Here is a 26067-nt window from a genome sequence, read left to right as displayed (position 1 = left end):
GGCTGTGGCTCTTCATTAACTTTCCTTGTGGGAAGTTGGCAAAAAGCATTGGAAATGGCTTGCCACTGACTACTGCTGACCGCCACAGCACTGAAGCAGCCACAACTTTTCCAAATTTGAATCTCACAGGAATAATAGGTGCTGGATTTTGAAATGCTGTGATTTTGTAAGCCCATTTCAATTACTTGATTAAGAAATGGTTGCTCTATTATTGTTACCCAATTGAAAAGACAGTGTTTTACTATCATTTAGATAATATTCCACTTGTAGATGATCCTCAGTTTGTTTCAGATAAATAAGAGTGTGAATTTAACATCTCTAACTCTGCACATTGTGCAGTCAATATATTTTTTCAGTGCCTGGCTGCAAGAGTCTGGAAGTGTAGTGGCCATGGATTCTGGGAGCTCTCGAAGCTGGGAATTTGCCATATTTGGCTCTGAATAAGAAGGTATCCCCAGACATACTGCAGATGATGTTCAAACTGGGGGTGCTTTTAGGAGCCTAAACTCCTCTGCAATTAACAGATGTAGCTAAGAGAGCCACTGCACAGCTTTATCTTAGCAACCATTCTTAGCAACATTCTGCTCACAATCTCTCATGTTTAGCCACCTGCTATTGAGAGCATTTCAACAGTTTTTACATAAGGCTGCCAGTGAAAACTACTAGAAGCTACAGTGCACACAGCAGCATGGTTTGCCCTGCTCTGTTTACCCACATAACACATATATATGATCGTTTTATTTGGTTGATATGTTCAGCATAATAAATGAAAACCTACAATCATGTTTTTCCATATATAGATGTAGCAAATTGGCTTGCCCCAAATTAAAAAGCTTCCCCAATTTTTTTTAAAAAAATGTATTTTTCTTCATTAGTGGAAACAAAAGCAGCATAAAGCTTTAACTACTGTTGTTTCCTTCTAGTCCTCTAAACCTTTGCTTTGTTTGCCTAAATTTGCTCAATGTTCATGCATCTATGGTGCAGATTTAGGCAGTATAGCCAGAATAACCAAACATCTTACAACAATATAAAAAATAAAATGATCTCTCAGCAGATGGCAGCTCTATATATTGACTAGCTGTACAGCATCCTTTATAGCAAAAATGTATGCTTTATAGCAGAAGATATTCCAAATTCTGCGGAAAAATAAAAGATAACCTGTCTAGACAATGTTAACAGTGCTCAGAATAGTGCCTCCATTGTCTAAATAATTTTTTCTCACATTAGTTTGAAATTAGATTTTATTCTCATCCTAATCTATTTTATAATTCCTGCACTAAAACAGAAAATGAGAAAACCACAAACCACCACTCTGATCTTAGAGCAAATATGAGATGACCAGGCTCATACATCATGATAAGCTTGGGACTCCAGCTATTGTTAAAGCATGCAACTCGCAGGGCCATTGATCATGATATTATGATCAAGGGTGCCAGGAATAATACAGGAACAGCTGGAACATTTACAGATTGCCTATCGCTGACTTAGCATGATCTATCTATGAATCTAGTAGTTCCCAACGTGGGGCCCACGCCCCATGGGGGGGGGGCAATTTGATTTTTAACGATGGTAATTGGAACTTTGTTTAAACCAAATTAATGGCCTTTTAGGCTTCCTCCAGTGAGCAGTATTTCATTTCTTAAATAGTAAGAATTATATGTCATGATGTGTGTGGGGGGGGAGGTGTATCAGTATTTTAGAGATGCTTAGGTGGAGCATGACCAAAAAAGGTTGGGAACACAGACATGAGTGATACAACTCTCATCCACAAGATGGCAGCAACCTTATGATACTGTACTATTACATTTAGTTTTAAGACTGCTATCAATATAATAGCTACAGCTATCTGATAAGGAGATTTAAACACAAATACAGTGGTACCACTACTTAAGAACTTAATTTGTTCTGTGACCAGGTTCTTAAGTAGAAAAGTTTGTAAGTAGAAGCAATTTTTCCCATTGGAATCAATGTAAAAGCAAACAATGTGTGCAAACCCATTAGGAAAGAAATAAAAACTTGGAATTTGGGTGGGAAAAGGAGGAGGAAGAAGAGGAGGAGGACAGTCACTGCTGAAGGAAGAAGGTGAGGCAAGGGGAATCAAAAAAATCCAAAACTTTAAGGCTTTAAAAAAAAAGAGGGACTCTGAGGCGGCGAGGAGCACGTGCCTTCCATACACTCAGTGCGAGGCTGCCTCCCATATACTGCACCAGAAAGAGAAACCTGTTGTTGCTGCTGCTGCTGCTGCTGCTTCCTCTTCCTTCCCATGTTGAAGGGCTCCCCTTTCCTCTTGCTCGCTGGCTTTGTAGCCGGTGCCTTTCCTTCACTGTAGTGACCCCCCGGGGTTGGCTGAAGCCGAGTTGATCCGGCCAGGGTGAAGCGCCTTTTGCCTTTCCGTGCCCAGACGCTCTGGGAGGGAACCTCGCGCTGGGTGTATGGGAGGCAGCACAAGGGAGTCACCCCAGCGAAGTGGTTTATTCCCTCTGCAAGCGCCCAGAGAAAGGAAAATGTTTTGTTCGCTCTGGACTGCCAAAGCCTCCTTAAGCACCACTGAAAGGCTCCTCTGACAGCCCAGAAAAGCCCGAACACCTCGTTCTTAACTAGAAAAGTTCTTAAGTAGAGGCGTTCTTAGGTAGAGGTACCACTGTATTCCCTTACTAAAAAGCTACTCTTACCTATTCTGTAACAGCTTTGAACCTTTCTGATCATTCCAATCTGCTTGTATTGTAAAAACCATTCATGCTCCAACCATTGCCCTCTCAATACCTAGCCATCTTAGAAAACAATATCTGTTCTAAGGATTTTTCTATTTCTTTCCATCTTCCTATATTCTTTCACCACTCTTTACAAGCTTTCCAGTCCCTGAAAGCAGCAAAATTGAAAGCACAAATCTTACTGCTTTACCTGTCTCTAATCTCTGCTGAAGTCTCAATCTTTTCCCAACAGAACAATCCAAATCCACTGACTTTTGTATGTCTTTTTGCAGAAAAGCAAAACACCAGCTCCACTCTAATGAATAAATATTTTCAAAAAGTGTAGAAGATTGGGTTCTATTTCAAGAAACAAATTTGGGGTAGATTTAGCAGTCATATCAATTAAGTAGTTTATTAGTGCATCAACAAGGTTGGGTTAACATGATGCAGCTAAGTTACATAAACCAAGTTCTTCATATCTTATACCCCTATATGTTTAACAATAGGAGTTCAAAATCTCCGCTTTCAACTATTCAGTCCAAACACAAGGAACTTATTGTGCTCTTCTAGCTGTGAGCATCTCCCGGATATTATCTTCAGCTTCTTTTACACTCCGTTCCAAATATGATTTCTTTTGCTGAAAGACAAAACAACAATAGCAATAGCAATAACAATAACAATGCGGTAACAATAATAGTAACAACAAGAGAATATATAAGATAGGGAGAAAGATGCAAACAGGCATTGAAAATAGCAAGAAAACAGACCATCCCAAAAAACAGAAAACATTATAAGATCCATTTAGCAAAATATTTCTAAGCACTGCGCTCTGAACTGTGCTCTGAACTTTCCACACTGATAAATGAGAATTATCAAAATCATATTTGATAAAATGTTGTTCCATGCATTTCAGAAGTAAAGTCCCATTAATGACTAGCCCATTCTTCAGACACAGAAGTATTTAAAAATATATATCATCAATATATAAAGAAAAAAGTATACAGTATTTTACAATGACCCAAAATATTCAAGAAATGTTATATTTTATAATTGATTAAATTTATAAAGAACTATAAAAACAGAAATAATTTAAAAAGAGAAAAAAATCTCACTCTCTCATTTGGAGAAATGAAAGAGAAAAAGATTTCAGCATATCCTAAGGAGCAGATGACTCTTGCAAATTGTTTTGAAGCCCGGTTAATTCCTAGTACAGAGCATTAACATTTTCCTCCTTTTTCTATATAAAAAAATGACAATGGCACTGAAAAATGGGAGTTATGACCATTTTTTCAGAGTTAAGACCTTTGTGGCATCCCGTGATCATGTGATCAAAATTCTGATGCTTGAAAACTGTTTCATATTTGTGGACTTTGCCATGTCCTGGGATCATGTGATAACTTCTGGCAAACCTGACAAGCAAAGTCAATGGGGAAGCCTGATTCACTTGACAACCAGGTTATCAACTGCAGTGTTTCACTTAATAGCTGTGGCAAGAAAAGACAAAAAATGATACAAAACTCACTTACAAATGTTTCACTTAACATCATAAATTTTGGGGTCAAATGTGGTGATAAGTCAAGGACTACCTGTATTACACTATATTAGACGTATCGTCATCAGGCAGGTAACATTTTCTAATTTAGTTTCATAATTACATCTCAGTATACATAACTAAGCATGAAAAGACATTAGAAATCTTCCATCAAAAATAAACTGCATTGGTGATTTTGAATTAATTATTCAATATGATATAATTCATGAGAAGAAAGAAACAGAATTTGTTATTCAAAGATACTACAAACTATTATGCTGATACTGTACATTATGCTTGTCAGAGGATCACAGATATTATTGTTCATGAAACAAGCTATTGGGAGAATAGAAACTGAATACAGATGGCCACAGTGTGTGATGACTTAATGCAAGATAATAGGCCAAAAATAAGACAAGCTTGATGAATATAAATCAATGAACACATTCAAGAAGCACATTCATTCTTCAGCAAGATTGCACTAAATGTTTAGAAAATTAAAAGATGGACAATATATTTTGTGTTACTACCACTACTTCCTCTTCCTCCTTCTTTTCCCCATATCAATTTCCCCAACTTTCAGTGTGATATTCAACACACTGTATATAGCACATACCCAAAAATACTGTTTTTCTTATTTTGGTTTACTTGTTTATTTATTTTAAAACTCTTCATAATTTAGTGCTAATGTAAATTCTACAACAAAACTGGCTAAAAGAAGAGTTCAGGCAGATATGGCATACATGACTAATTTTGTGGCTCACAGCTTCAAACAAATGTCATGCTACTTTCAATATATTTCTACAAGACCATCAAATTTCAATGCACGGTAAAATCTATAAATAATTGCATTTAGACAGGAAATAATTCAGGCAAGTAACTCTGCAGGAATTCTACACACCCAGGAAGTATTGATGAGTCAGACTTCCAGAATGTCAGATTTCTGAAAACTGATTTCTTTTTTAGTAAGTCTTACAGGTAATCCTTGAATTACAATCATTCATTCAGCAACCGTTCAATCATTCATACCACTGAATGAAGGGATGTTACAAGTGTTGCAATGCCTGCAATGTCACATTCAGGTGCTTGGCAACTAGCCTGCACTTCCATGCTTTCTTCCCTCAGCTTGCCTGTGATTGCAATACAATGCACCCCGCATTCTCTTTCCACAGCCTCTCTGTGCTCATACATACATACATACATACTCCATACCCTCTTTCCATGGTCTCTGTGATTACACACACACACACAAACACTAATTATGCAAATCCTCCTACTTAAAAAGATGAGAGAGGCCTGTAATTGTCATAATAGGTAGACCTCAACTATGAGAGACAACATGAGAAAACGCATTCAGAAAATCAAATTGTCTAAGTTTTAACTAATTTCTTTGCACATTATGCTGATGGGAGAACTTGCACAATTGGTGCCTGACTAAATACTCCCCATCCCTCTATACACACAGAGATCCTGCACTATTTCCACAGCCTCCCTGCACTTGCTCATTCACAAGCCCCGCCATGCCCTTCTCATGGTCCCTCACCTACAGGGAGACAACCCTCCCTAAACCTCTTTTCCTTGACCTACCAGCATTTGCATACCATAGTTCCCCTACAATCACATGCAACCTGCACCCAAATTTCTCAGCCTTTCTAAGCTTGCCACCCTGAGCACCCACTCCCTCTCATATTTGGCCTACCCCCAACCTACACTCTTTACTTTGGAGCCCCTCTGCTTCTTTCTTAAAGACTCACACATCTGGGATTAGACAATCAGGACTGCCAGGATTGCCACTACTACCTGATGTGGTCACATGACATCACATTTTACCACATTGCTTAGCGACACCAGTCCAAGTTATAATGTAAGGACTACCTACAGTATATGTGTGTTTATTGTGCCATATATTAAATAGACTCTTGTTCTTTGGATTCCTGTTTAAGTATAAAATAAGCTTTGTCACTGGAAATGTTGCTATTATATAGCTTTTGTATTGATTTACATTATTCAAATTTATATGTCCACCCATCTCACAAAAAGCAACTCTGCGCAGCATACAACAATGGAATAAAACAACATATAAAATCATTATAAACATATAAAACATTAAAAGTTCAAAAATTCAAATAATTAAACATACAAACCACAAGGAATAAATTATATGAACTACAGAAGAATCATCTAAGAATCTGATTCTTGGGATCCTCAGGCCATGTGACATAATCAGGTCTTGAGGAACTGCTGGAATATGGAGCTAACCTGACTTAGTATCTGCAACATGCCTCTTCTGCCAGATCTAATGGGAGGGGCTGATGTGATTGGAGAAATGGGGCTCATCAGAAGAATCCAGTCCAATGCCATTAAGGGCTTAAAATATTAAAAACAGCACCTTAAAGTGAACCTGGCAGCAGGCTGGCAGCCAATGCAGCTCATGCACCGCAAGTGTGATATGTGCTCTTCTAGAAATTGCCCACTCTGCTACATTCAGTACCAGATTCTGGATTCTCTTCAATGGCAGCTGCATGTAGAGCTCATTGCAAGGAGTCCAGTCTGCAAATGACTAGGGCATGAATGAATAAGCAGAGCTTCCCGATCTAGGGCACAACTAAAGCACTAGATGAAGCGATGCAAAGGTCTCCAAGCCATATAACTGCCACCTGCTCTTTGAACAAAAAATCTGAATCTAGAAGGAACCCCAGATTGAGCAAGAGGTCTGTTTGGCAGAGGAACCTCTAGGAGGGTGGACACAATCTTATAAGTCTAGAAGTACGAACTTCCCCAACTGTCACTTTTAACTGTTTTTTCATTAGGTCCACCAGAATGGAATTGTGTAAAGAAATGTCAGAGCTGCCATGCTTCAATCACACCTATGCTTTGCTAGTTGCCATTCTGTCATAAGCCTCATGGGATGAGGGAGCAATGGATGACAAGGGGAAAACCAAAAGCAATCTACGTGTCATCTGAGACATCCCAAGGCTGTAGACCTGGGAATGGAATGTAACACCTCTGCATCTAGCCAACCTTCACAGGAACAATTACCAAAATATTTGTTTTCAAATATGACTGGACAATGCGAGATAAGAGGGTGAGGGGTGGACCAGAGAAGGGGAAATTAACTGGGGAAACTTTGTGCGCAAACTGTTAAGTCTGGCTTTGCTCACTAACCACTTGGCTTTTAGTAAAAGCAAACTTTTTGCTACAAAGAGTCAAGACTTTTTTTCCCTAAGGAACCACGTTGGTCCAGGTCTGACAAAAAACTTCCTATAAAGCTTAATGACAGCATCTCTAAGGATGCTCTTACTGGATAAGTCTGTTACATAATCACAAACAGATTCATTTATACATGAAGTGTTGGAACCAGATGCTTGGATATGATGCACTTGCCTTGAATTAAACCCTCTGATGTAATGTCTTGTGACTTATACCTCAAAATAAATAAACAAATAAAAAGACCTGACTTAGAATGTCTAAATTTCTAAAGTTAAAATTTCTCATTTTTTACATTCCTCTGACATGCCTTCAGGAAAATGATCTTGTGACTTATGACAGCATACTAGTTTATTTAAATGTCTCTCCTTGGCCTCAAGAAGGAGAAAATTACTTGTATCCCAAAATGAGATATCAGACAGGAGCCATGAGATTACTGTGGCCTCAACTAAGCTTCTATAGTTGCTGTAAGCATTAGGATTTCTAAATACCCCATTGGTCCAAGAGTAACTAAAGAATCAGTTTTATACTTTTTAAAAACAAAGACTGTGAAATTTAATTCACATATTTAGAAAATGCATAATCAACTTTCAAAGTGGAGAGGGGCGGCATACAAATCTAATAAATCAAAATCAAATCAAATCAAATCAAAACTTAATCAGATGATTTATAACAATAAATCTGACATCTACACATTGTAAATTAAAACTATAAATATCTGTTACATAAGCTGTTTTAATTGAATTCAAATGGCACTGTCTTAAAAGATTAATAGCACACAAACTCAAATTTATACATGTTAATAAATAAGGAATAAATAAGCAAATATGTTTAGTAATATTAAGCTTTTTCATATATATTTCTCTCCCTTTAAAGCTACTGATACTTATATGCTCCAATTGCGTCATGTTCTTCTTTAGAGAAAGGCTGGCTGATATGTGAACATTTAACAAACATCAGATGAAAATAAACCAGGGAAGAATCCAATCCCATTTCCTCATACTCCAAACTCTGTCCAAGTTGTCTCTATTACAAAGCATATAAATAATTAATCTTAGACTGATATGACCAAATTATTTATTTGTCCAGTGGCTTCATTAATGTATCTCAGTCAAGACAGTTATATCTAATGATGGATCTTAAGTGGATTTTCTGTCTTCTGGGGAAATTTAGAGACAGGGCAGCTGGAATCAAAGCTTTCACTAAAAACACTGTAAATCTACCACTTGCAATTAGCTTAGGCCCTTATTTTACTGAACTGTGCGGACCTGCTCAAATTTAATTGGTTGTCCACTAAAATTCCGAGATCCCTATCAGTTACTGCTATTAAGCCTGGTTTCATCAAGTCTATATGTATGCTTTTGATTTTTCTTGCCGAAGTGTAATACTTTACTTTTTTCAACATTGAATTTCATTTTGTTAGATAGAAGGTAGTATTCAAGTCTATCAAGACCCATCTGGATCTTGAGCCTTCTTCTAGGGTGTTAGCTATTCCTGCCAGTTTTATATCATCTGAAAATTTGGTAGGTTCCCCTTCTATATCCTCATCTAAGTCATTTATGAAGATATTAAAGAGTATAATATATATAACAGACTCAAACTCAACCCTGATAAGACAGAGTGGCTGTGGGTTTTGCCTCCCAGGGACAATTCCATCTGTCCATCCATAACCCTGGGGACGGGGGAATTATTGACCCCCTCAGAGAGGGTCCGCAACTTGGGCGTCCTCCTCGATCCACTGCTCACATTAGAGAACCGTCTTTCAGCTGTGGCGAAGGGGGGGGTTACCGAGGTTCACCTGGTGCACCAGTTGCGGCCCTATCTGGACCAGGGCTCACAGTCACTCACGCCCTCATCACCTCGAGGTTCGACTACTGTACTGTAATGCTCTCTACATGGGGCTACCTCTGAAGAATATTCGGAAACTTTAGATTGTGCAGAATGCAGCTGCGAGAGCAATCATGGGCTTCCCTAGGTATGCCCATGTTACACCAGCACTCCGCAGTCTGCATTGGTTGCCAATCAGTTTCCGGTCACAATTCAAAGTGTTGGTTATGACCTATAAAGCCCTTCATGGCATCGGACCAGAATATCTCCGGGACCACCTTCTGCCGCACAAATCCCAGCGACTGGTTAGGTCCCACAGAGTTGGCCTTCTCTGGGTCCCGTCAACTAAACAATGTCGTTTGGCGGGACCCGGGGGAAGAGCCTTCTCTGTGGCGGCCCCGACCCTCTGGAACCAGCTCCCCCTGGAGATTAGAACTGCTCCCACCCTCCTTTCTTTTCGTAAACTCCTTAAAAGCCACCTCTGCCGTCAGGCATGGGGGAATTGAGATATCTCCCCCGGGCCTATACAGTTTATGCATGGTATATTTGTGTGTATGTTTAATAAGGGTTTTTTAGTGATTTTTAGATTATTAGATTTGTTGTACATTGTTTTATTGTTGTTGTGAGCCGCCCCGAGTCTGCGGAGAGGGGCGGCATACAAATCTAATAAATAAATAAACAAGCAAACAAATAAATATTTGCTCAGCTAAGTAAAAGCTGACTATTTTTGTTATTACTCAGATATACTGTAAATCTAAGTAAAAGCAGAGTATTTTTGGAAAACATTTCTGATAATAAATCCAATGTTTTTATTATAACAGAGAATATCTCTTGAAAAAATGTTACATAAGTTTTTTGTTCCAAGAATATAAAAACAAATGGGTTTCAACAATTTCAAAAGTTACTACTTTTTGTTTCTGCTTCTAAAATATATCATGCATCTCAAAGGCAAAGCATTAAGACCTAACATGAATCAATAAAAACTTATTTATTTATATTTCATATTTCTCAACCGCCCACCTCCCTCCCTCTTAATCCTTTTGGTACACTCATCTTATATTTCGTTAGCCCACCAGGTAGACAGATTAGGAATCAACTGCATAGGAAGGAAAATCTACTTTTATTTCAGATTGGATTATAGTAGGGATGTCAAACCTGTTCGCATCATGGGCCATATTGTGACATATAGCAATGTTGTTGTAGTTTTGACTTTGCGGAGCTGGGGTGGTCATTGCCTGCCAGTTTGACAGCCTGGATTACCTTAATAGAAAGTTGCAAATCCAATTATGCTGTATCTCCGCCTTTTTTACATTCATGTAAATTAGAGAAATGAGTATCAGCTTCTTCTACATATTTTCTGCTTGTTGTGGACCTTGTTATCACTACAAGCAGTGTAAACCAGATTAAAAAGCAAGGTGTGAATAAAGCAGGAATTTATGATTCACATACCTGAAACTTGAGGCATGATTATCAATTATGATTCAGAGCTTTGTCGACTTTAGCTGTTCTAACTACCTTATTCAGTCAGGTCAAAGAGTGGGTTAGGCTAAATTAATAATCTGCTAAGATTTTTCTGTTTTGTGCAGTTGATGAGAAAAAGGGAAAAACTGTTAATGTAATGTAGGCTCTAGACATCAAGAAGACAATCCGTGAGAGCCAAGGAGACTTTAGCAGGTGTTTGCCAAGACTGAAATACTTTTTCTCATAACAATAGAATGATACTCAATTGGAGAATGTGACCTGCACTAATAGGGAGGGAGAATTCTATACTTTAATTATATGGGTTTGCACGGGAATTAGCTAGATCTGGTTTTCCCTCATCAGTGCCAAAATAACATACTCAATAAAGTTTTGCATTCAGAGACTGGATCGTTTTGATCATGCTTGTTTTGGTTGGGTTTGTCAAATGGAATATTGATGAGACAGAAGAATGCCAAGTTCATGCTTAGAGAATAACTACTGGCCTCTTTGGCCAAATACATTCACAAATAGCCCTTTGGTAAAGTTAAAACTTAGTATTTAAATCTTATTAAATTACCACAATTGATAGCACGAAATGCTTCTGAAAGATCAAACAGAATTAGGAGGGCCACATTCCCTTCATCAAAATTATGGTGAAGGTCAACCATGAGGCATCATTTTTTTTTCTTTTTTTAGAAAATTTTATTTCCATACATAATGACAATACAAAAACGATACAAACACATAGAATTAAAAACATAATAGAAGCGGGCGAGTGCGCAACAGGTCTGTATAGTGGTATGAACTATAGCCATCATTTCTATCTCATGACTAAGTATGAAACCCTACTGAAGGAAACCAGTTAAACCACTTCACCCAGGATCATCTGCAATTTCCCCAACCATATTTTTCATAATTTTTTCTAAAATGAAGATATTGGAGACCAGGCAGAAGTGTGTCAACAAGACCAAACAAGACCAAACCAAGAGATAACCTCTTCAGGAAGCTAATCTGATATGGAACTTGTAACTTAATCTACATAACCAAATTGTCTTCCTCTCCTCCATTAAATTGTTAGGGAAATGCCTGCAGTAAACCTGGAATTATATGCTCATCCTAACAAATCCCCAGTCTTACCAACTAACTGCCCTATACAAGATGTGACAATACAAGGTGTGCCTGCCTGAATGAGTCAGGTCAGATATCAGTTGAGGTCATGAACTTGAGCTAATTTGCTGTCTATTGTTCAGGGAGCCTGAAATTCTCTTAGCACCAGTAACTGGAAGAGGGGAGGAAACAGTATTGCTCACCTTTGTGTATGATCTCTGGCAAGAGTAGGATAGGGATATTATATCCATCCTTGTTCTCCTTGACGCCTTGGTGGCTTTTGACACTATTGATCACAGTATCCTTTTGGGTTAACAGCAGAGTCTAGAGGTGAATGGTGTAATATTGTACTGATTCAGCTTCTTTTCTACAAGGCCAAACCTTGCTAGTGTTAATAGAGAGTGAGAGGTTCAGCTCACAGCTATTCCTCTGTGCAGTGCTACAGGGCTTGGTATTTTCCCCATTCCTTTAGCATCTACATGAAACTGCTGGATAAGATCATGTAGCAATTGACAGATGGAAATTTTGTCAGTGTGCAGATATTCTAAGTACTGCTTGATATTTTTTGGTATGGCACCCAAGAAATCATAGCTTGGTTTCCGTCATAATCTTTCAACTTTGATTTTCAGATCTTGATATTTTGTGGTTTTTCTTCTATTCTTTGTCTTCTATTATACTGTCACTTGGTATCACTGCTATTGTTATCCACATTTTCTTCTTTTGAGACATCATAGCAGTCTTCCTTTAGCATCTACATGAAACTGCTGGATAAGATCATGTAGCACCAAAGCATGAGATTCCTTCAATATGCAGATGATATTCAGTTTCAGATCTCCATCCCTGGTGATCCATTTGATGCTGGGGCTTCCCTTTCACAGTGCCTGAAGGCTTCAGTTGACCCCTGGAAAAACAGAATGCCTCTGGATTCAAGGGGCCCCTGGATTTCCGCGACAGGGCTGCACTACCCAGATAGACCAGGTGCACAACTTGGGTGTTCTCCTAGATTCATGACTCCTGCTCAAACAGCAGGTGGCAGTCATGGCAAAGTGGACATCTGCATACTTTCATGTACAACAGTTGAGTTCTTATCTGGATCGCAAGATCCTGTGCACAGACCCTGGTCATCTCTCAGTTGGATTACTGCAAAGCACTCTTCATGGAGTTATCCTTGAAGAATATTCAAAAGCTACAGATGAGGCAGAATGCAGTGGGGCAGGCAGTTCTGGGTGCATAGGGTGGTATTTATAACACTGTTGTGCACCTGGTCTATCTGGGTAGTGCAGCCCTGTCGCGGAAATCCAGGGGCCCCTTGAATCCAGAGGCATTCTGTTTTACCAGGGGTCAACTGAAGCCTATTGTCCTCCATCCAGACTTCCCAGACTTCAGGCACTGTGAAAGGGCAGCCCCAGCATCAAATGGATCACCAGGGATGGAGATCTGAAACTGAATATCATCTGCATATTGAAGGAATCTCATGCTTTGGTGCTACATGATCTTATCTAGCAGTTTCATGTAGATGCTAAAGGAAGACTGCTATGATGTCTCAAAAGAAGAAAATGTGGATAACAATAGCAGTGATACCAAGTGACAGTATAATAGAAGACAAAGAATAGAAGAAAAACCACAAAATATCAAGATCTGAAAATCAAAGTTGAAAGATTATGACGGAAACCAGCTATGATTTCTTGGGTGCCATACCAAAAAATATCAAGCAGTATTTAGAATATCTGCACACTGACAAAATTTCCATCTGTCAATTACAAAAGTCTATATTGCTTCGCTCTGCAAATATACTTACAACATCCTAGATTCTTGGAAAGAACTAAGTGTATATTAAGGCCAACAGCTGATAAAAGTTTTGGCAGCTGTGATTTCATACTGCTGCGCATAATCATCTTCACCACCACCCCCTTCTCAATAATACATGCCCTTCTTTTACTTGAAATTATAGCCATAACAGAGACAAGCCAATAACAAAAGTATTATGTAGATATGTTACACTTTTTATTTCTTAAAATCATTTAGTAAAATGTAATCCCTATTCTATGGTAAAGCATAAACAGCAAATTTAAATTTAGAATAGAACAATTAAATACTATTACCGTAATTATATTCATGGGCTGCAACTGTTATGGCAAAAACAGTTTCAAAGCAGCATAGAAAGAATTAGCTCTTTCATATTGTTTCATAGTGCGAGAATTCTGGTTAAAGAGTAAAACAACCCTTAGCTTTATCACTTTTGTACATAAGAAGCATAAATAATAATGAGACTCTCAAAGGTACAAGTATTCAAAAAACAGGAAAACCATTTATCAAAAATGCCAAAGGTTGAACCTCCTTCATATTGCAAAATCAATCCAGCAAATTACAGCCATCTAAGAGCAACCTCCTGCTGTTTGTTATTTTTAGCTACCTAGTTTGACAACACCCAGCAACTAAACAAGCTCAGAATAGTACAGAAGAGAGAAATTATCTACCACTAGCAATAAAAACACACAGCCCTAATCACTTCCTTTCATAAGGATGAATTGATATTTTCCATGTCCTTAGAGCATCCCACACAGTTTCCCCTGAAATATGACATTTAAATACAAAATAAAATTAGATAATACTTTCTTCAAACTATATTTTGCTTATTTGTCAATTATGTTTACTAAAATGAAAGATTTTAAACATATTTTTCTCCTAACAACTACTACTTTTCAGGCTGCTCAAAACAAACCTCTTTCCCTTTAGAATTTTACTCATGATGCTTATGATCTGCATGTTAAAAAAAATGCAAATATCATTGGCTGTTTTTCTAGTGATCAAGACTACAACATTAAAAAGTGGATTTACAAATAATAAATCTGCACCATATAATGGTACAATAGCATTTGGTAGAGGGCTTGTTTCAGCAATTTAGCAAACAGAAGCCAAATCAATATTTTTGAACTCTCAAAGGGGCTTACCAAAGAGGTTTAGAGGTGCTCAGGAACAATTTCACAACTCACAACTCACTGTGAACTGTACATGTCAGGTTGACTTGCAAAATTTCCTACAGACTATATCAAAATTACTTGTGTTCTGAGTCTGCTAAGAGAAAGGACAGACAACTTTACTGTGCACTTCACAGAAGGAAATAATCCATTACAGAATAATGATCCAAATTTCAGGCGAAGTCTCAGAGCTGCTTTTGATTATTTGGCAGAAAAGCAACAGCAAATTGAGAGACTTGCAAACTGAAACAAGGTAATCAAGTGTTCTTAATCCATATTAAGTTTTAATTATTTACCAAAGATGCGAAGTATTATTTGGATTTGAGAGACCAAGGAAGTTGATGAAATGAGAGATGAATCAATAAGATAAGGTATTGCAAAAGAATTTAGAAGAGCTATTCTAAAACTGACTCTTAACTGACTGGTATTTGAAATATACCAGTAGCAGCCATTAAAAAAACATAAACTTAGACAAAAGAGGCAAGAGAATATGAGGACAAATCTCAAAATTGCTCAACTCTCTTCAATAAGACAGGGGAACAGACAAACAAAGCAAGATTTTCAAGATTCTATTATACTATTCTGTAAAAACAGAGCTGTCATGGTTATGAGATGTCTGTTTTCTGATCCTGCCTCCTCAACTGGCTGAGGGAAAAGAAAAAACTGTTGTGGAAGCAGGTAGGCTTTTACATTTACTTTCTAAAGTATATGAGGCAGTCTACAATAGATAAAATCTTTGGGGAGTGGGGGTGGGGGAAGGAGCTAGGAAACTCACTAGAGCAGTGATGGCGAACCGTTTTTCCTTGGGTGCCAAAAGAGCATGCGAGTGTGCTATCTTGCATGCATGGGTGCCCCCGCCCATAATTCAATGCCCAGGGAGTGCAAAAACAGCTTCCTCCACCCCCAATAGGCCCTCTGGAGCCCAGAAACAGCCTATTTCCCAACTTCTGGTGGTTCCAGCGGGCTTATATTTTACCCTCCTCGGGGGGCTCCAAAGGCTTCCCCGGAGCCAGGGAGGGTAAAAATGCCTTTTCCGTCAGCGCCCTGGAGTCTCTCTGGAAGCCAAAAACGCCCTCCCAGAGCCTCTGTGCAAGTCAAAAATCAGCTGGCCACCACACACATGCAACTTGGAGCTAAGCTAGGGCAACAGCTCGTGTGCCAGCAGATATGGCTCCGTGTGCCACCTGGGGCACCCATGCCATAGGTTCGCCATCACTGCACTAGAGATCCATAATTCAAAATTCTTTAGCTATTAATAAAGGCAATATTAAAGAACATGTTAAGAACATTAAATCTTATTATGTTTTCCAAAACCATATAATATTGCTTTTAGATTAGACTAATTGGAGCAACTTATATCATACTCACATAACAAAGTTACTAACATGTATTAATTTTTTGATGAATAAATTACTGAAGAGCTCATTTTCATAGTATTTTTGTTCAACTACATCACCTTTACTTTTACATACTGTTTGAATGAAGATAAAATATTAGTAAGTCCACAGATGTATGGGGTGCCCTTGTTTTTCACATAACTCATAAATGTAAATTGTTTTACAATTACCAGCATAACAAGAGCTTTTTCTAAACTTTCTCTGAGTATCCCAGATAAGAAGTATTTCTTTTGATTAATCTTATAATATGAACAATGCTTAATGTTATTTTAGATTATTAACTGTTTACATCTTATTTCTAGTCCTCCAAATAACTATTATCACTTTCCAGCAATAGGCAATTTGTAAATAGATAATATAGATGACTAAAACAGTGTTTCCCAACCGGTGTGCCGCGGCACACTGGTGTGCCGCGAGACATGGTCAGGTGTGCCATGAGGCGGAGGCTAGCAAAGGTTGTTTTGAAAGTCGGCCCCCTCGCGCGCATGGCTTCTCCTCGCTAATAGCGGCGGGCAATAGCCAGGGGAGGGGCGGCTTCTGCAAGTGGGAGCTCCAGGGCTGAGGCTTCCACTTGTGGCTGTCCCCGCCCGATCCGTCCTTCTCTCCGGCTTTCTTGGGGCGCGGCTCCTCCCACAGCTGTGGCTGCAGCGGCGCTGGCGATCCGTCCGCTAGCCGCTCCGAGCGCTGTGGGAACGCCCACCCCTCTCACAGTCCCGCTCGGTCTTCTCGGCCACCTACATGCTGCGGGAAGCCCGGGAAAACCAAGCAGAGCCCCAGGCCAGGCAGAAGAATGCCGCTGCCTTGCTATCCCGCTTCTCTCTGGCCATGCGGTTGCAGAAGCAAGCTCTCCCCCCTCACACGCACACTTTCGGCTGGGCAGGGGGCGAAGCCGACCCCCTGGCTGCTGGCGAAGGAGGTTCGCTCGAGCCTCAGAAAGGAGATGGATTCAGGCAAAGAGCCTGGCGCAACGGGCGCAGCGTTGGAAAGCGAGCGGGCGGTGGGGGTGCTTCGCTTCTGCCTTCCTGAGGCGCTTTTTTTGGGCTCCGCGTCCGGCGAGTTTCTGCCTTGCCTTGCCTACTTAACGCGGCGGGAGAGATGCTAATTCCCATCCCAAACAGTCCGTCTTTTCCCTCAGGAGTGGGTGGGCGTTTTGTCCCTGGCAGCATCAGGAGGACAACAGATGACTAATCCCGCCAGAGAACAAGAGAGAGAAAGCATGAGAGAGAAAGAAAATAAGAGAGAGAACGAGAGAGAGCAAAAGAGAGAGAGAGAGTTGCCCCCACCCTCCTAGCCTTTCGTAAGCTCCTTAAAACCCACCTCTGTCGTCAGGCATGGGGGAATTGACATGTTCCTTCCCCCTAGGCTTATAAAATTTATGTATGGTATGCTAGTGTGTATGATTGGTTTTTAACTTGTGGTGTTTTTAAAATTAATTTAAATATTGGATTTGTCTTACATTGTATTGCTATTGTTGTGAGCCGCCCCGAGTCTGCGGAGAGGGGCGGCATACAAATCTGATTAAACTTAAACTTAAACTTCTTGAAGCATATGGTAAAAAGCACCCAAATAATAAGAAAACCCCCCCAGCCCACACCTGTTTTTGAAAAGAATAAAAGAGGAAAAAACCCCAGCCCTCAACTGGTTTTGGAAATGGTTCGAGTGTGTATACACACACACGCATAAAGAGGGGAGAGAGACAGGGATGGAAAAAGAGGAGAAGTGAGAGGGAGAAGGAATGAGGGAAAAAGGGAGGAAGAGAGAGAAATGAGAAACATGAGAGAGAAAAGGGAGAAAGACAGGAAGAAGTACCCAGAAATGAGAGAGCGGTATAAATTTGAGGAGGGATGATTGATGATTGACTGTATTTATAAGAGGATGTTACATGGGATTGTATATATGAGGGGGTTATGTATGTATGTATGTATGTATGTATGTATGTATGTATGTATGTATGTATGTATTTATTTATTTATTTATTTATTAGATTTGTGTCATTTTGGTTGGTGGTGTGCCCCAGGATTTTGTAAATGTAAAAAATGTGCCGCGGCTCAAAAAAGGTTGAAAATCACTGGACTAAAAGATACAGGTAATATTCAACTTAAGTGACTTTTGCCCCATTTTACAACTTTTCTTGCCACAGTTGTTAAGTATTCTGTTAAGTACAGTGTTCCCTCAATTTTCACGGGGGATGTGTTCTCAGACCGAATTTTCGCGAAGTAGAGATGCTGAAGTAAATACACTATTTTGGGCTATGAACAGTATAACAAGCCTTCCCTTTACACTTTAAACCCCTAAATTACAATTTCCCATTCCCTTAGCAACCATTTAGATTATTACTCACCATGTTTATTTATTAAAGTTTATTAAAAAAAATATATTTATTAAAGGCGGATGAAAGTTTGGCGATGACATATGACGTCATTGGGCGGGAAAAACCGTGGTATGGGGGGGGGGAATGTGAAGTATTTTTTTATTAATATTTTTGAAAAACCGTGGTATAGACGTTTTGCGAAGTTCAAACCCACAAAAATCGAGGGAACACTGTATTACATTGCAGTTATAAGTTAATAACAAGACTGTTAAGTGAATCTGCTTCCCCATTCACTTTGTTTCTCAGATGGTCACAAAAGGGGACATGACCCTGGGACACAGTGATGGTCATAAATATAAATCACTTGTCAAGCACCTAAATTCTGATCATATGAACATAGGGATCCTGCAAAGGTCGTAACTATAAAAAATGGTCATATGTTACTTTTTTCAGTTGTTGTAACTTTGAATGATCATTAAATGAACAGAGGTAAGTTGAGGACTCCTGACTTACCATAGTTCATTTCATGATCATTCAAAGTTATAACAGCACTGAAAAAGAGACTTATAAGTTTTTCACACATATGACCATTGCAGCATCCCCACAGTCATGTGATGAAAATTCAGTTACTTGGTAACAATTTATATTTATGACAGTTGCAGTGTTCAGTTTTTGAAATCTTATGACAAGTAAACCTGTCTCTTTTAAACCGCAGGCCAATTATATTTTTATATAATTGTTTTCTCAGGCTCCACAGGGAATTTCCAGGCACAATTGTAAAACAAGAATTACTACTTTCCATACTGAAACTTCAATTCTGCAAAGGCATTTCATACAGATGAATCATGTAGAATAAAGAATACAAAATACATACATTTATACATATACAAACCGTGTTTTTCGGAGTACAAGACACACGTTTTTCCTCCCTAAAAGAGGCTGATAATTTGGGTGCATCTTATATACTGAATATAGTTCCCACCCACCCACCCTAACCAGCTGCTAACAATCTTCCCAGTTCTTACCTTGTAGGCTCTTTCATTGTTTCTTTCTGCAAAGAATGTTTTCCAAGCCCTAAGTCTTTGCAGGTTTTTTTTCATTGGTCTAACTTGCTCCAAATGTTTCTTTCCAGCCCTAACCAGTGTTTCTTTCCAGCCCTAACCAGGTGATAACAATGTTCCCAGCTGTTTCAGCTTGCAAACTCTTTCATTGCTACTCTCTGCAAATAACGTTTTCCAAGCCCTAAGTCTTTGCAGATTTTTTTTCATTCCTCTACTTGCTCCAAATGTTTCTTTCCAAGTGCTAATGATGTTCCCAGCTCTTACTGACTTGCAAGCTCTTTCATTGTTATTCTGTCCGAATAAGGTTTTTTTAAAAGCCCTAACCAGGGGATAAAATAATATGCTGAAGCTGATTAGACTAAAGATGCTAGCCAGATGAATATTTGGTAGGCAGATTCTTTTCCCTATTTTCCTCTCCAAAAACTAAGGTGCAACTTATACTCCGAAAAATACGGTACATACAGTCATTTCAGATATTCCAAACATACCTCCAGTTCCTTAATCTTTTCTTCTGCTATTTTTTGTTTTTCTAGGAGCTGATTGTGAATTATTTCTTTGGGATGAAGGATAAACCTACAAAGTATGAAGGAAGGAAGAAGAAAACAAAACAATCAATTTTATTCAACATTTACAAATACAGTCCTGTAAATCAGTGGTTCCCAAACTTGGCAACTTTAAGACTTATGGACTTCAGTTCCCAGAATTCTCCAGCCAACTATGTTATGCTATGCTATGCTGACTGCAGAATTCTGGGAGTTCAAGTCCACAAGTCTTAAAGTTGCTAAGTTTGGGAACCACTGCTGTAAATGACCAAAAAACAGGTTTTTCACATATTGGCTAATGCAGTAAACATGTACAATGACAGAATTTATTTTAATTCATAGTAAAACTGTTGAGTTTCACTGAATAAGGTTTCTGGCTATTCAAGAATTTTTCTCACATAGTTAAATAAGTTATAGCAACAAACTGGGGGGGAAAGTTTATTTTCTTGAGACTATCAATACCTAGTGTTCTAGCACTGTAAGGTGTTGGAGGATAACTCTAGAATGTCCGCTACTACCACCCCAGTGGGGGTCCAAATGAGCCCTGGCTCACCAGTCACTGAAAGTCTTCAATACCAAGTTATAAATGCGCATGGTAGACGGCCTCCTGGCCACCTGTGTCGTCCGGATGACATTGTTAGAGAATCTGTCCTGCCTCAAAAGTCTCCACTCAACCGCCAAGGTATCAGCTTGAGCCACTGAGGCTGGCTGAGGGAGACTCTGTCCAGGAGAATCCTCCATGGTCTGGCAATGGACGCGTCGACCAGATCAGAGAACCACGGCCGATGGGGGCAATGAGGAACCACCAAAAGAACCTCCCCCCTCTCTGAAACAACCTTCCTGATAACTCCTGGAGTCAGGCGAAGAGGGGCAAATGCATACAACAGACCCTTGGGCCATGGGCATCTCAGTGCATCCACCCACTCTGTTCCCAGGGCCATGAATCTTATGTAGAATCTTGTAAGTGGATTGTTTGACAAAGATGTCCAGAATTGGTTGGCATAATCAAAGTGACTGTTCTGTGAACAGACTGGGATGAAACCACCCCTCCAACTGGTTCACCATGGCTCTGCTCAGCCAATCTGCCTAGACGCTGCGACTCCTGCAATGTGTGCCACCTTGATCAACAAAAGATGTGCCTCTGCCCACCAGCACAGAGACGTTGCTTCCCCCCACGAGGGCTTGAGACCTCGTTCCTCTTTGTCACATTGGACTTAGTGCCACATTATCTATGAGGATGAGGTGTCGACCCAAAATCCCCTCCTGAGGGTAAGACGGGCCAGCCAATTTATGATGTGCTTGGAGCTCTTGTTCCACTTGCACTGCACCACCTTCAAGCCGAAATGAGCCCCTCAACCAAACAGGCTGGCATCAGACATTATGGTTGGCCTGTCCGGCTCCCTGATAGGGCAGCTTTGTGTGATGGCTCAGGATTCCCATCATCAAAGAGAACAGATGGCAGACAGCACTCAAATCATGTCCGAGAGGTGCTGCAGCCCGCCCTCTAAAAGAGGAGCAGGAACCACTGGAGTGGCCTGGCATGGAACCATGCCCAAGGCACAATGTCTGTACAGGAAACCATCTTTCCCAGGAGCTGGGCTAGAGACAATGGCACTACTCTGTCTTTTAGTATCTGCCCTGTCTGTCTTGATGCTGTCTTGGCACTCCTGGGAAAAAGAATACATGTCCAGAAAGAGCATCTATAAGAGCTCCCAATTGCAACAGCGTTGTTAATGGAATCAATTGGCAATTGCCCAGATTGACCGATAACCACTGATCCTGAAGGACCTGGATTGTTGTGTCCAAAACCTCAGGAATTTTCTATATGCCCGGTGAATCGGGACATGGATGTAAGCCTCCGTGAGATCCACCGAAGCCAAGAAGTCCTCCTCCTGAATGCCTTCCCAAATAGTATAAAGGGAGTGCATCTTGAATTTCCAGTAGACAAGATGCCGACCAAGTCCCCTGAGATTCAGAATTACCCTCCACCCTCCAGAGGCTTTTGGTACTATAAATAGCATTGAATAGAAACACAAAGCCCTGGAGGGGGGGGGGTCTTGTGACTGCAGCACCAGGGTATTTCCCTCTCTCCTGGGAAATGTCCCCAAGTCCCATTGTCCGGGGGTTCTGGTCCTTTTGGACCAGACTGGATTGCTGCCAGGGGCCTGTCTCGCACCGGCTGTGGTGAAGCCGGACAGGCAGCCATGCCTGTTCCGACACAGCTGCAGAGACTACGCAAGCCAGGAGGATAGCCGAATGATTCCATCTGGAAAGAGAATTGAAAGACTTACTTGCAGAGGGGAAGCAGAGTATCTTCAATTTGGAGATACTCAGATCTGCTTTAAATCTGTAGCAAATTTATCATAATTTTTTTAATGATTGTGTGTGTGTGCATTTATACTTAAGGCTTTTAATTTGGGTGGTTTCTGATCCAGGATGTATTTTCCTACACCCCTGCTGTTCTGTTTGGGCCTGTGAGACCCAAAATCAAAGTTTGAGACCCTGTAAAAAAATTTCCCTGCATATCTGAAACTTGAACTTTCATGACTTTGCATCATTTCAGGGGGTCTCTCTATGAGAATTTTTTTGGGGGGGTGGGGGGTTTCTTTCTTGCTGGAAAAAAAATAGTCCCTAGAGATCTGTTCCCGGGTCACTCTGACCCGGAGTGAAAATTCTACATTTGAAGTGCTTATGTTTGGTCAATTTGAAAACCTTTTTCACTTGGAAAGTAGTCTGTACATTTCTGCACACAATGATATGAAAATTGAACTGAAAAAAATTATGCATATTGGTTTATTTTGATTATAAAAGGCAGACCCCCCCCTTTATTTGTGAACTTTTTTTCAATTTGTAGATAGTTTAGCTTTCAAAATGCGTTCACTTTTACTAAAGTTGGTGTAGGATTGGTAGTTTGAACATTTCTGAACATAAGAAAAATATAAATGAACTGAAAGAAATGATGCTTATTGGTTTTTTAAAATCAGAAATAAGGCCTCCACCACCCCCACCACCCCCGGCTGCTTGCAACCATTTTCACTTTTTTTTAGGCTCCAAATCCGAAATATTTTTAATATCTTAGGCACTCAATTTAACATTGTTGATCATCATAAAAATATTTGTGGGGGGTGGGGGCTAATTTTTTTCTGGGCAAAGAAAAAAATCATGTTGAGTCTGTTTCGGGTCGTATATGACCCGGACCAAAAATAATTTTTTTAGGTACTTGAATTTGGTCTTTTTGAAAACGTTTTTCACTGGGAAACATGTTTGGACATTTCTGAACATAATGATATGAAACTTGAACTGAGAAAATTGTGGCTTATATTTTTATTTTGATCAAAAAGCTCCCCCCCACCATTTTTTCTGAATTTCGTGTCAATTTATATTTTTTTTAGGCTACAAATCTCTAAGGAATTTCCCCCCAAAAGTTTTGATATACTAAATTGAACATTCCTGATAAAAAAAAATAGAAATGAACTGAAAAAAATGATTCTTATTTGTTTATTTTGGCCACAAACGGGCCACCCCCCACTCGGCCTTGCTGTGTGCCATTATTTTAGGTTTTTATATATATTTGGCTAGAAATATTTGGAATATCCTTTTGAAAAGCAAGCACATGATAGCCAGACAACCACTTTTATGTGTGCAGAAATGTTCAAACTTGTTTCCAAGTGATAAAAGCTTTCAAAAAGACCAAGTATAAGTACCCAAAATGAACAATTTGCGGTCCAGGTCAAAATTAATAGGGATTAATTTTGAGCAGAACATGGGGGTTAAAGCAAGTATTCCAGAAAGCTCTCTACAGTTGATAACAGAGTTCTGGATCGATCCGGAGCTGTTATCAGCTGCAGAGGGCTTTCTAAAATGCACCTGTAGGCAATAAAAGAGTTGTGTTATTGGCTGAAAAGGGCTTTCCAGAAAGGCCTCTGACAGCAAAATGGAGGCCTGGGGGTGACGCTTGCATCAATCCAGACATTTCTTGGCTGCAGAGGGCTTTTCGAAATGGCTTCTAACACCAAAACAGAGGCTGGAGGCGACACACACAGGCAGCAGTAGGTGGCCCCAGAAGTGGGCCAGTAAGGCAAAGCAAGTATAGGGGTATGTGAGGCCTAATAATAATAATAATAATAATAATAATAATAATAATAATAATAATAATAACAACAACAACAACAACAACATTTATTAGATTTGTATGCCGCCCCTCTCCGTAGAGCAGCTCCACTCCTTCCCACCTCACCCCACCCCTTGCATCCTGCAATGGAATGGAATGGGTGGCATCTTAATTAGGGCTTATTTTGAGGGTAGGGTTTATATTGGGTGCATGTGTAAAAATCAAGCTAGGATTTACTTTCAGGGTAGGTTGTATTTTCAGGGAAACATGGTATTAATTTGTCATATCATACCGATTACTTTGTTAATCGAAACGTCATGGGGTATTTGTCAATGATGCATTGAAGTCATGGTATGTTATATCTCCAGCATTCCCACAATTTAGCAGGAAAATTTTAAAAAATGAGGTGAGATTGATCTGGCAGGAATTCATGACAAAATTTGTGCTAGCTTCTGATAATGACTACATTATGTTCAAGGTGATTATTGTTTGATATTGTTGATCAAGTGAAGTTTCTTAGATGAGAAGTGAAACATTTTCATGATTCTTTTATTCTTTACTTCCTGGAGACTTACTCTGATAAATATTAATGCTCTTGTGATCTGGGTTAGCTATTTATTTATCCAATCCTTTGTCTTCTTCAAATGAAATCTATAATTTATTCTTAGCAAAAATATGAAATGAGACAGTGTTTTTACAGAGCAAATAAGAGACCTTACTTTAATAACACTGTTTTAGTACATCTAATATTTGAATCAGCCTGCTTGAGAAATGAGAGCTGTTTATACAACTCTAATATATTTACATGACTTAAGAAAACAGAAATAACCATATGGCTTCCAAATTAGTATTTTTGCATAGCTAGACGATTAACTGGATAGTAGATTTATAACACTGCTCATAGTGCCAGCTTTTATAATAGCTGGAATAGCTTTAAAATAGTGATTGAGACAAAATGGCACTGTTAAATGCACTATTAATTAATGATAAAAAAGTTCATAAAGGTCTATTTTAAAAATGAAACAGGAAAGAGATGACACCATCTTCGAATTCCTGTAAGAACATCACACAAAAGAATGCATTTCTTTATCATCCTACATAGCAGCTAATGGAATAATGGCTAGAAGTCTTGGGTACTCAGATTTCAATTTAATATTAATAATAATGTATTAAACTTGTATAAACATGTACAGATAGTCCTCTATTTATGACAATTGAGCCAAAAATTATGTTGCTAAGTGAGACATTTGTTAAGTGAGTTTCTCCCATTTCATGACCTATGATCTTTTACAACAGTGGTTAAGCAAATCAATGCAGTAGTTGAGTTAGTAGCATAGGTTGTGAAGTGAATATGGCTTCTCCGCTATCTTTGCTTGTCAGGTCAAAATATATAATTATTTAACCCAGGACATTGCAACCATCATAAATATGTGCTAATTGTCAAGTATCTGAATTTTGATCACATGACCAATATGCATGATGCCATCACAGTGCCATTGTAACTTTAAATGGTCACTAAATGAACTGTTGTTAAGAAGACGACTACCTGTACATTGAACTTAATAAATTACTGACATTAATGTAAAGTTAAAACAATCTGAATTGTCTGAATTACCCAGAAATTTTACTTCCTTACATTGGTACAATGAGCTTGGTAGTCATCATTAACTGATACTAAGAGGTTGGGATGAGTACCAAAAAAATTGTTCCTATAAGAAATGCTGTAGTTAAGTCACAATGCAACTGACACCAGTACGTTCTAGTTTATGCATTCAGTACCATACAAATGATGAGTATCAAGACAACTTTTTTGTGTCAAATACGTTGAGTTTCAAAGCAGTTGA

At 39.3% G+C, this 26067-nt stretch overlaps 1 protein-coding gene across 1 annotated transcript in view; it reads right to left on the bottom strand.

The window, feature by feature from the left end:
- Positions 1-3083: 3083 nt before the first annotated feature.
- The window catches only part of PFDN1 (prefoldin subunit 1), a 36465-nt gene continuing 13481 nt past the window's right edge, over positions 3084-26067 (bottom strand). Inside the window, exons 3-4 of the mRNA XM_070749056.1 lie at positions 20059-20143; positions 3084-3327 (exon numbers count right to left, since the gene is read on the bottom strand). Coding sequence (XP_070605157.1) covers positions 3244-3327; positions 20059-20143 — 169 coding nt within the window. The 3' untranslated portion in view covers positions 3084-3243. The remainder of the gene's footprint in view (positions 3328-20058; positions 20144-26067) is intronic.

The sequence above is a fragment of the Erythrolamprus reginae genome, chromosome 3 (genome assembly GCF_031021105.1).
Source record: "Erythrolamprus reginae isolate rEryReg1 chromosome 3, rEryReg1.hap1, whole genome shotgun sequence".
Classification (NCBI taxonomy): Eukaryota; Metazoa; Chordata; class Lepidosauria; order Squamata; family Dipsadidae; genus Erythrolamprus; species Erythrolamprus reginae.
Note: the sequence above shows the minus strand (reverse complement) of the source record. Positions and strands in the feature narration are given on the sequence as shown.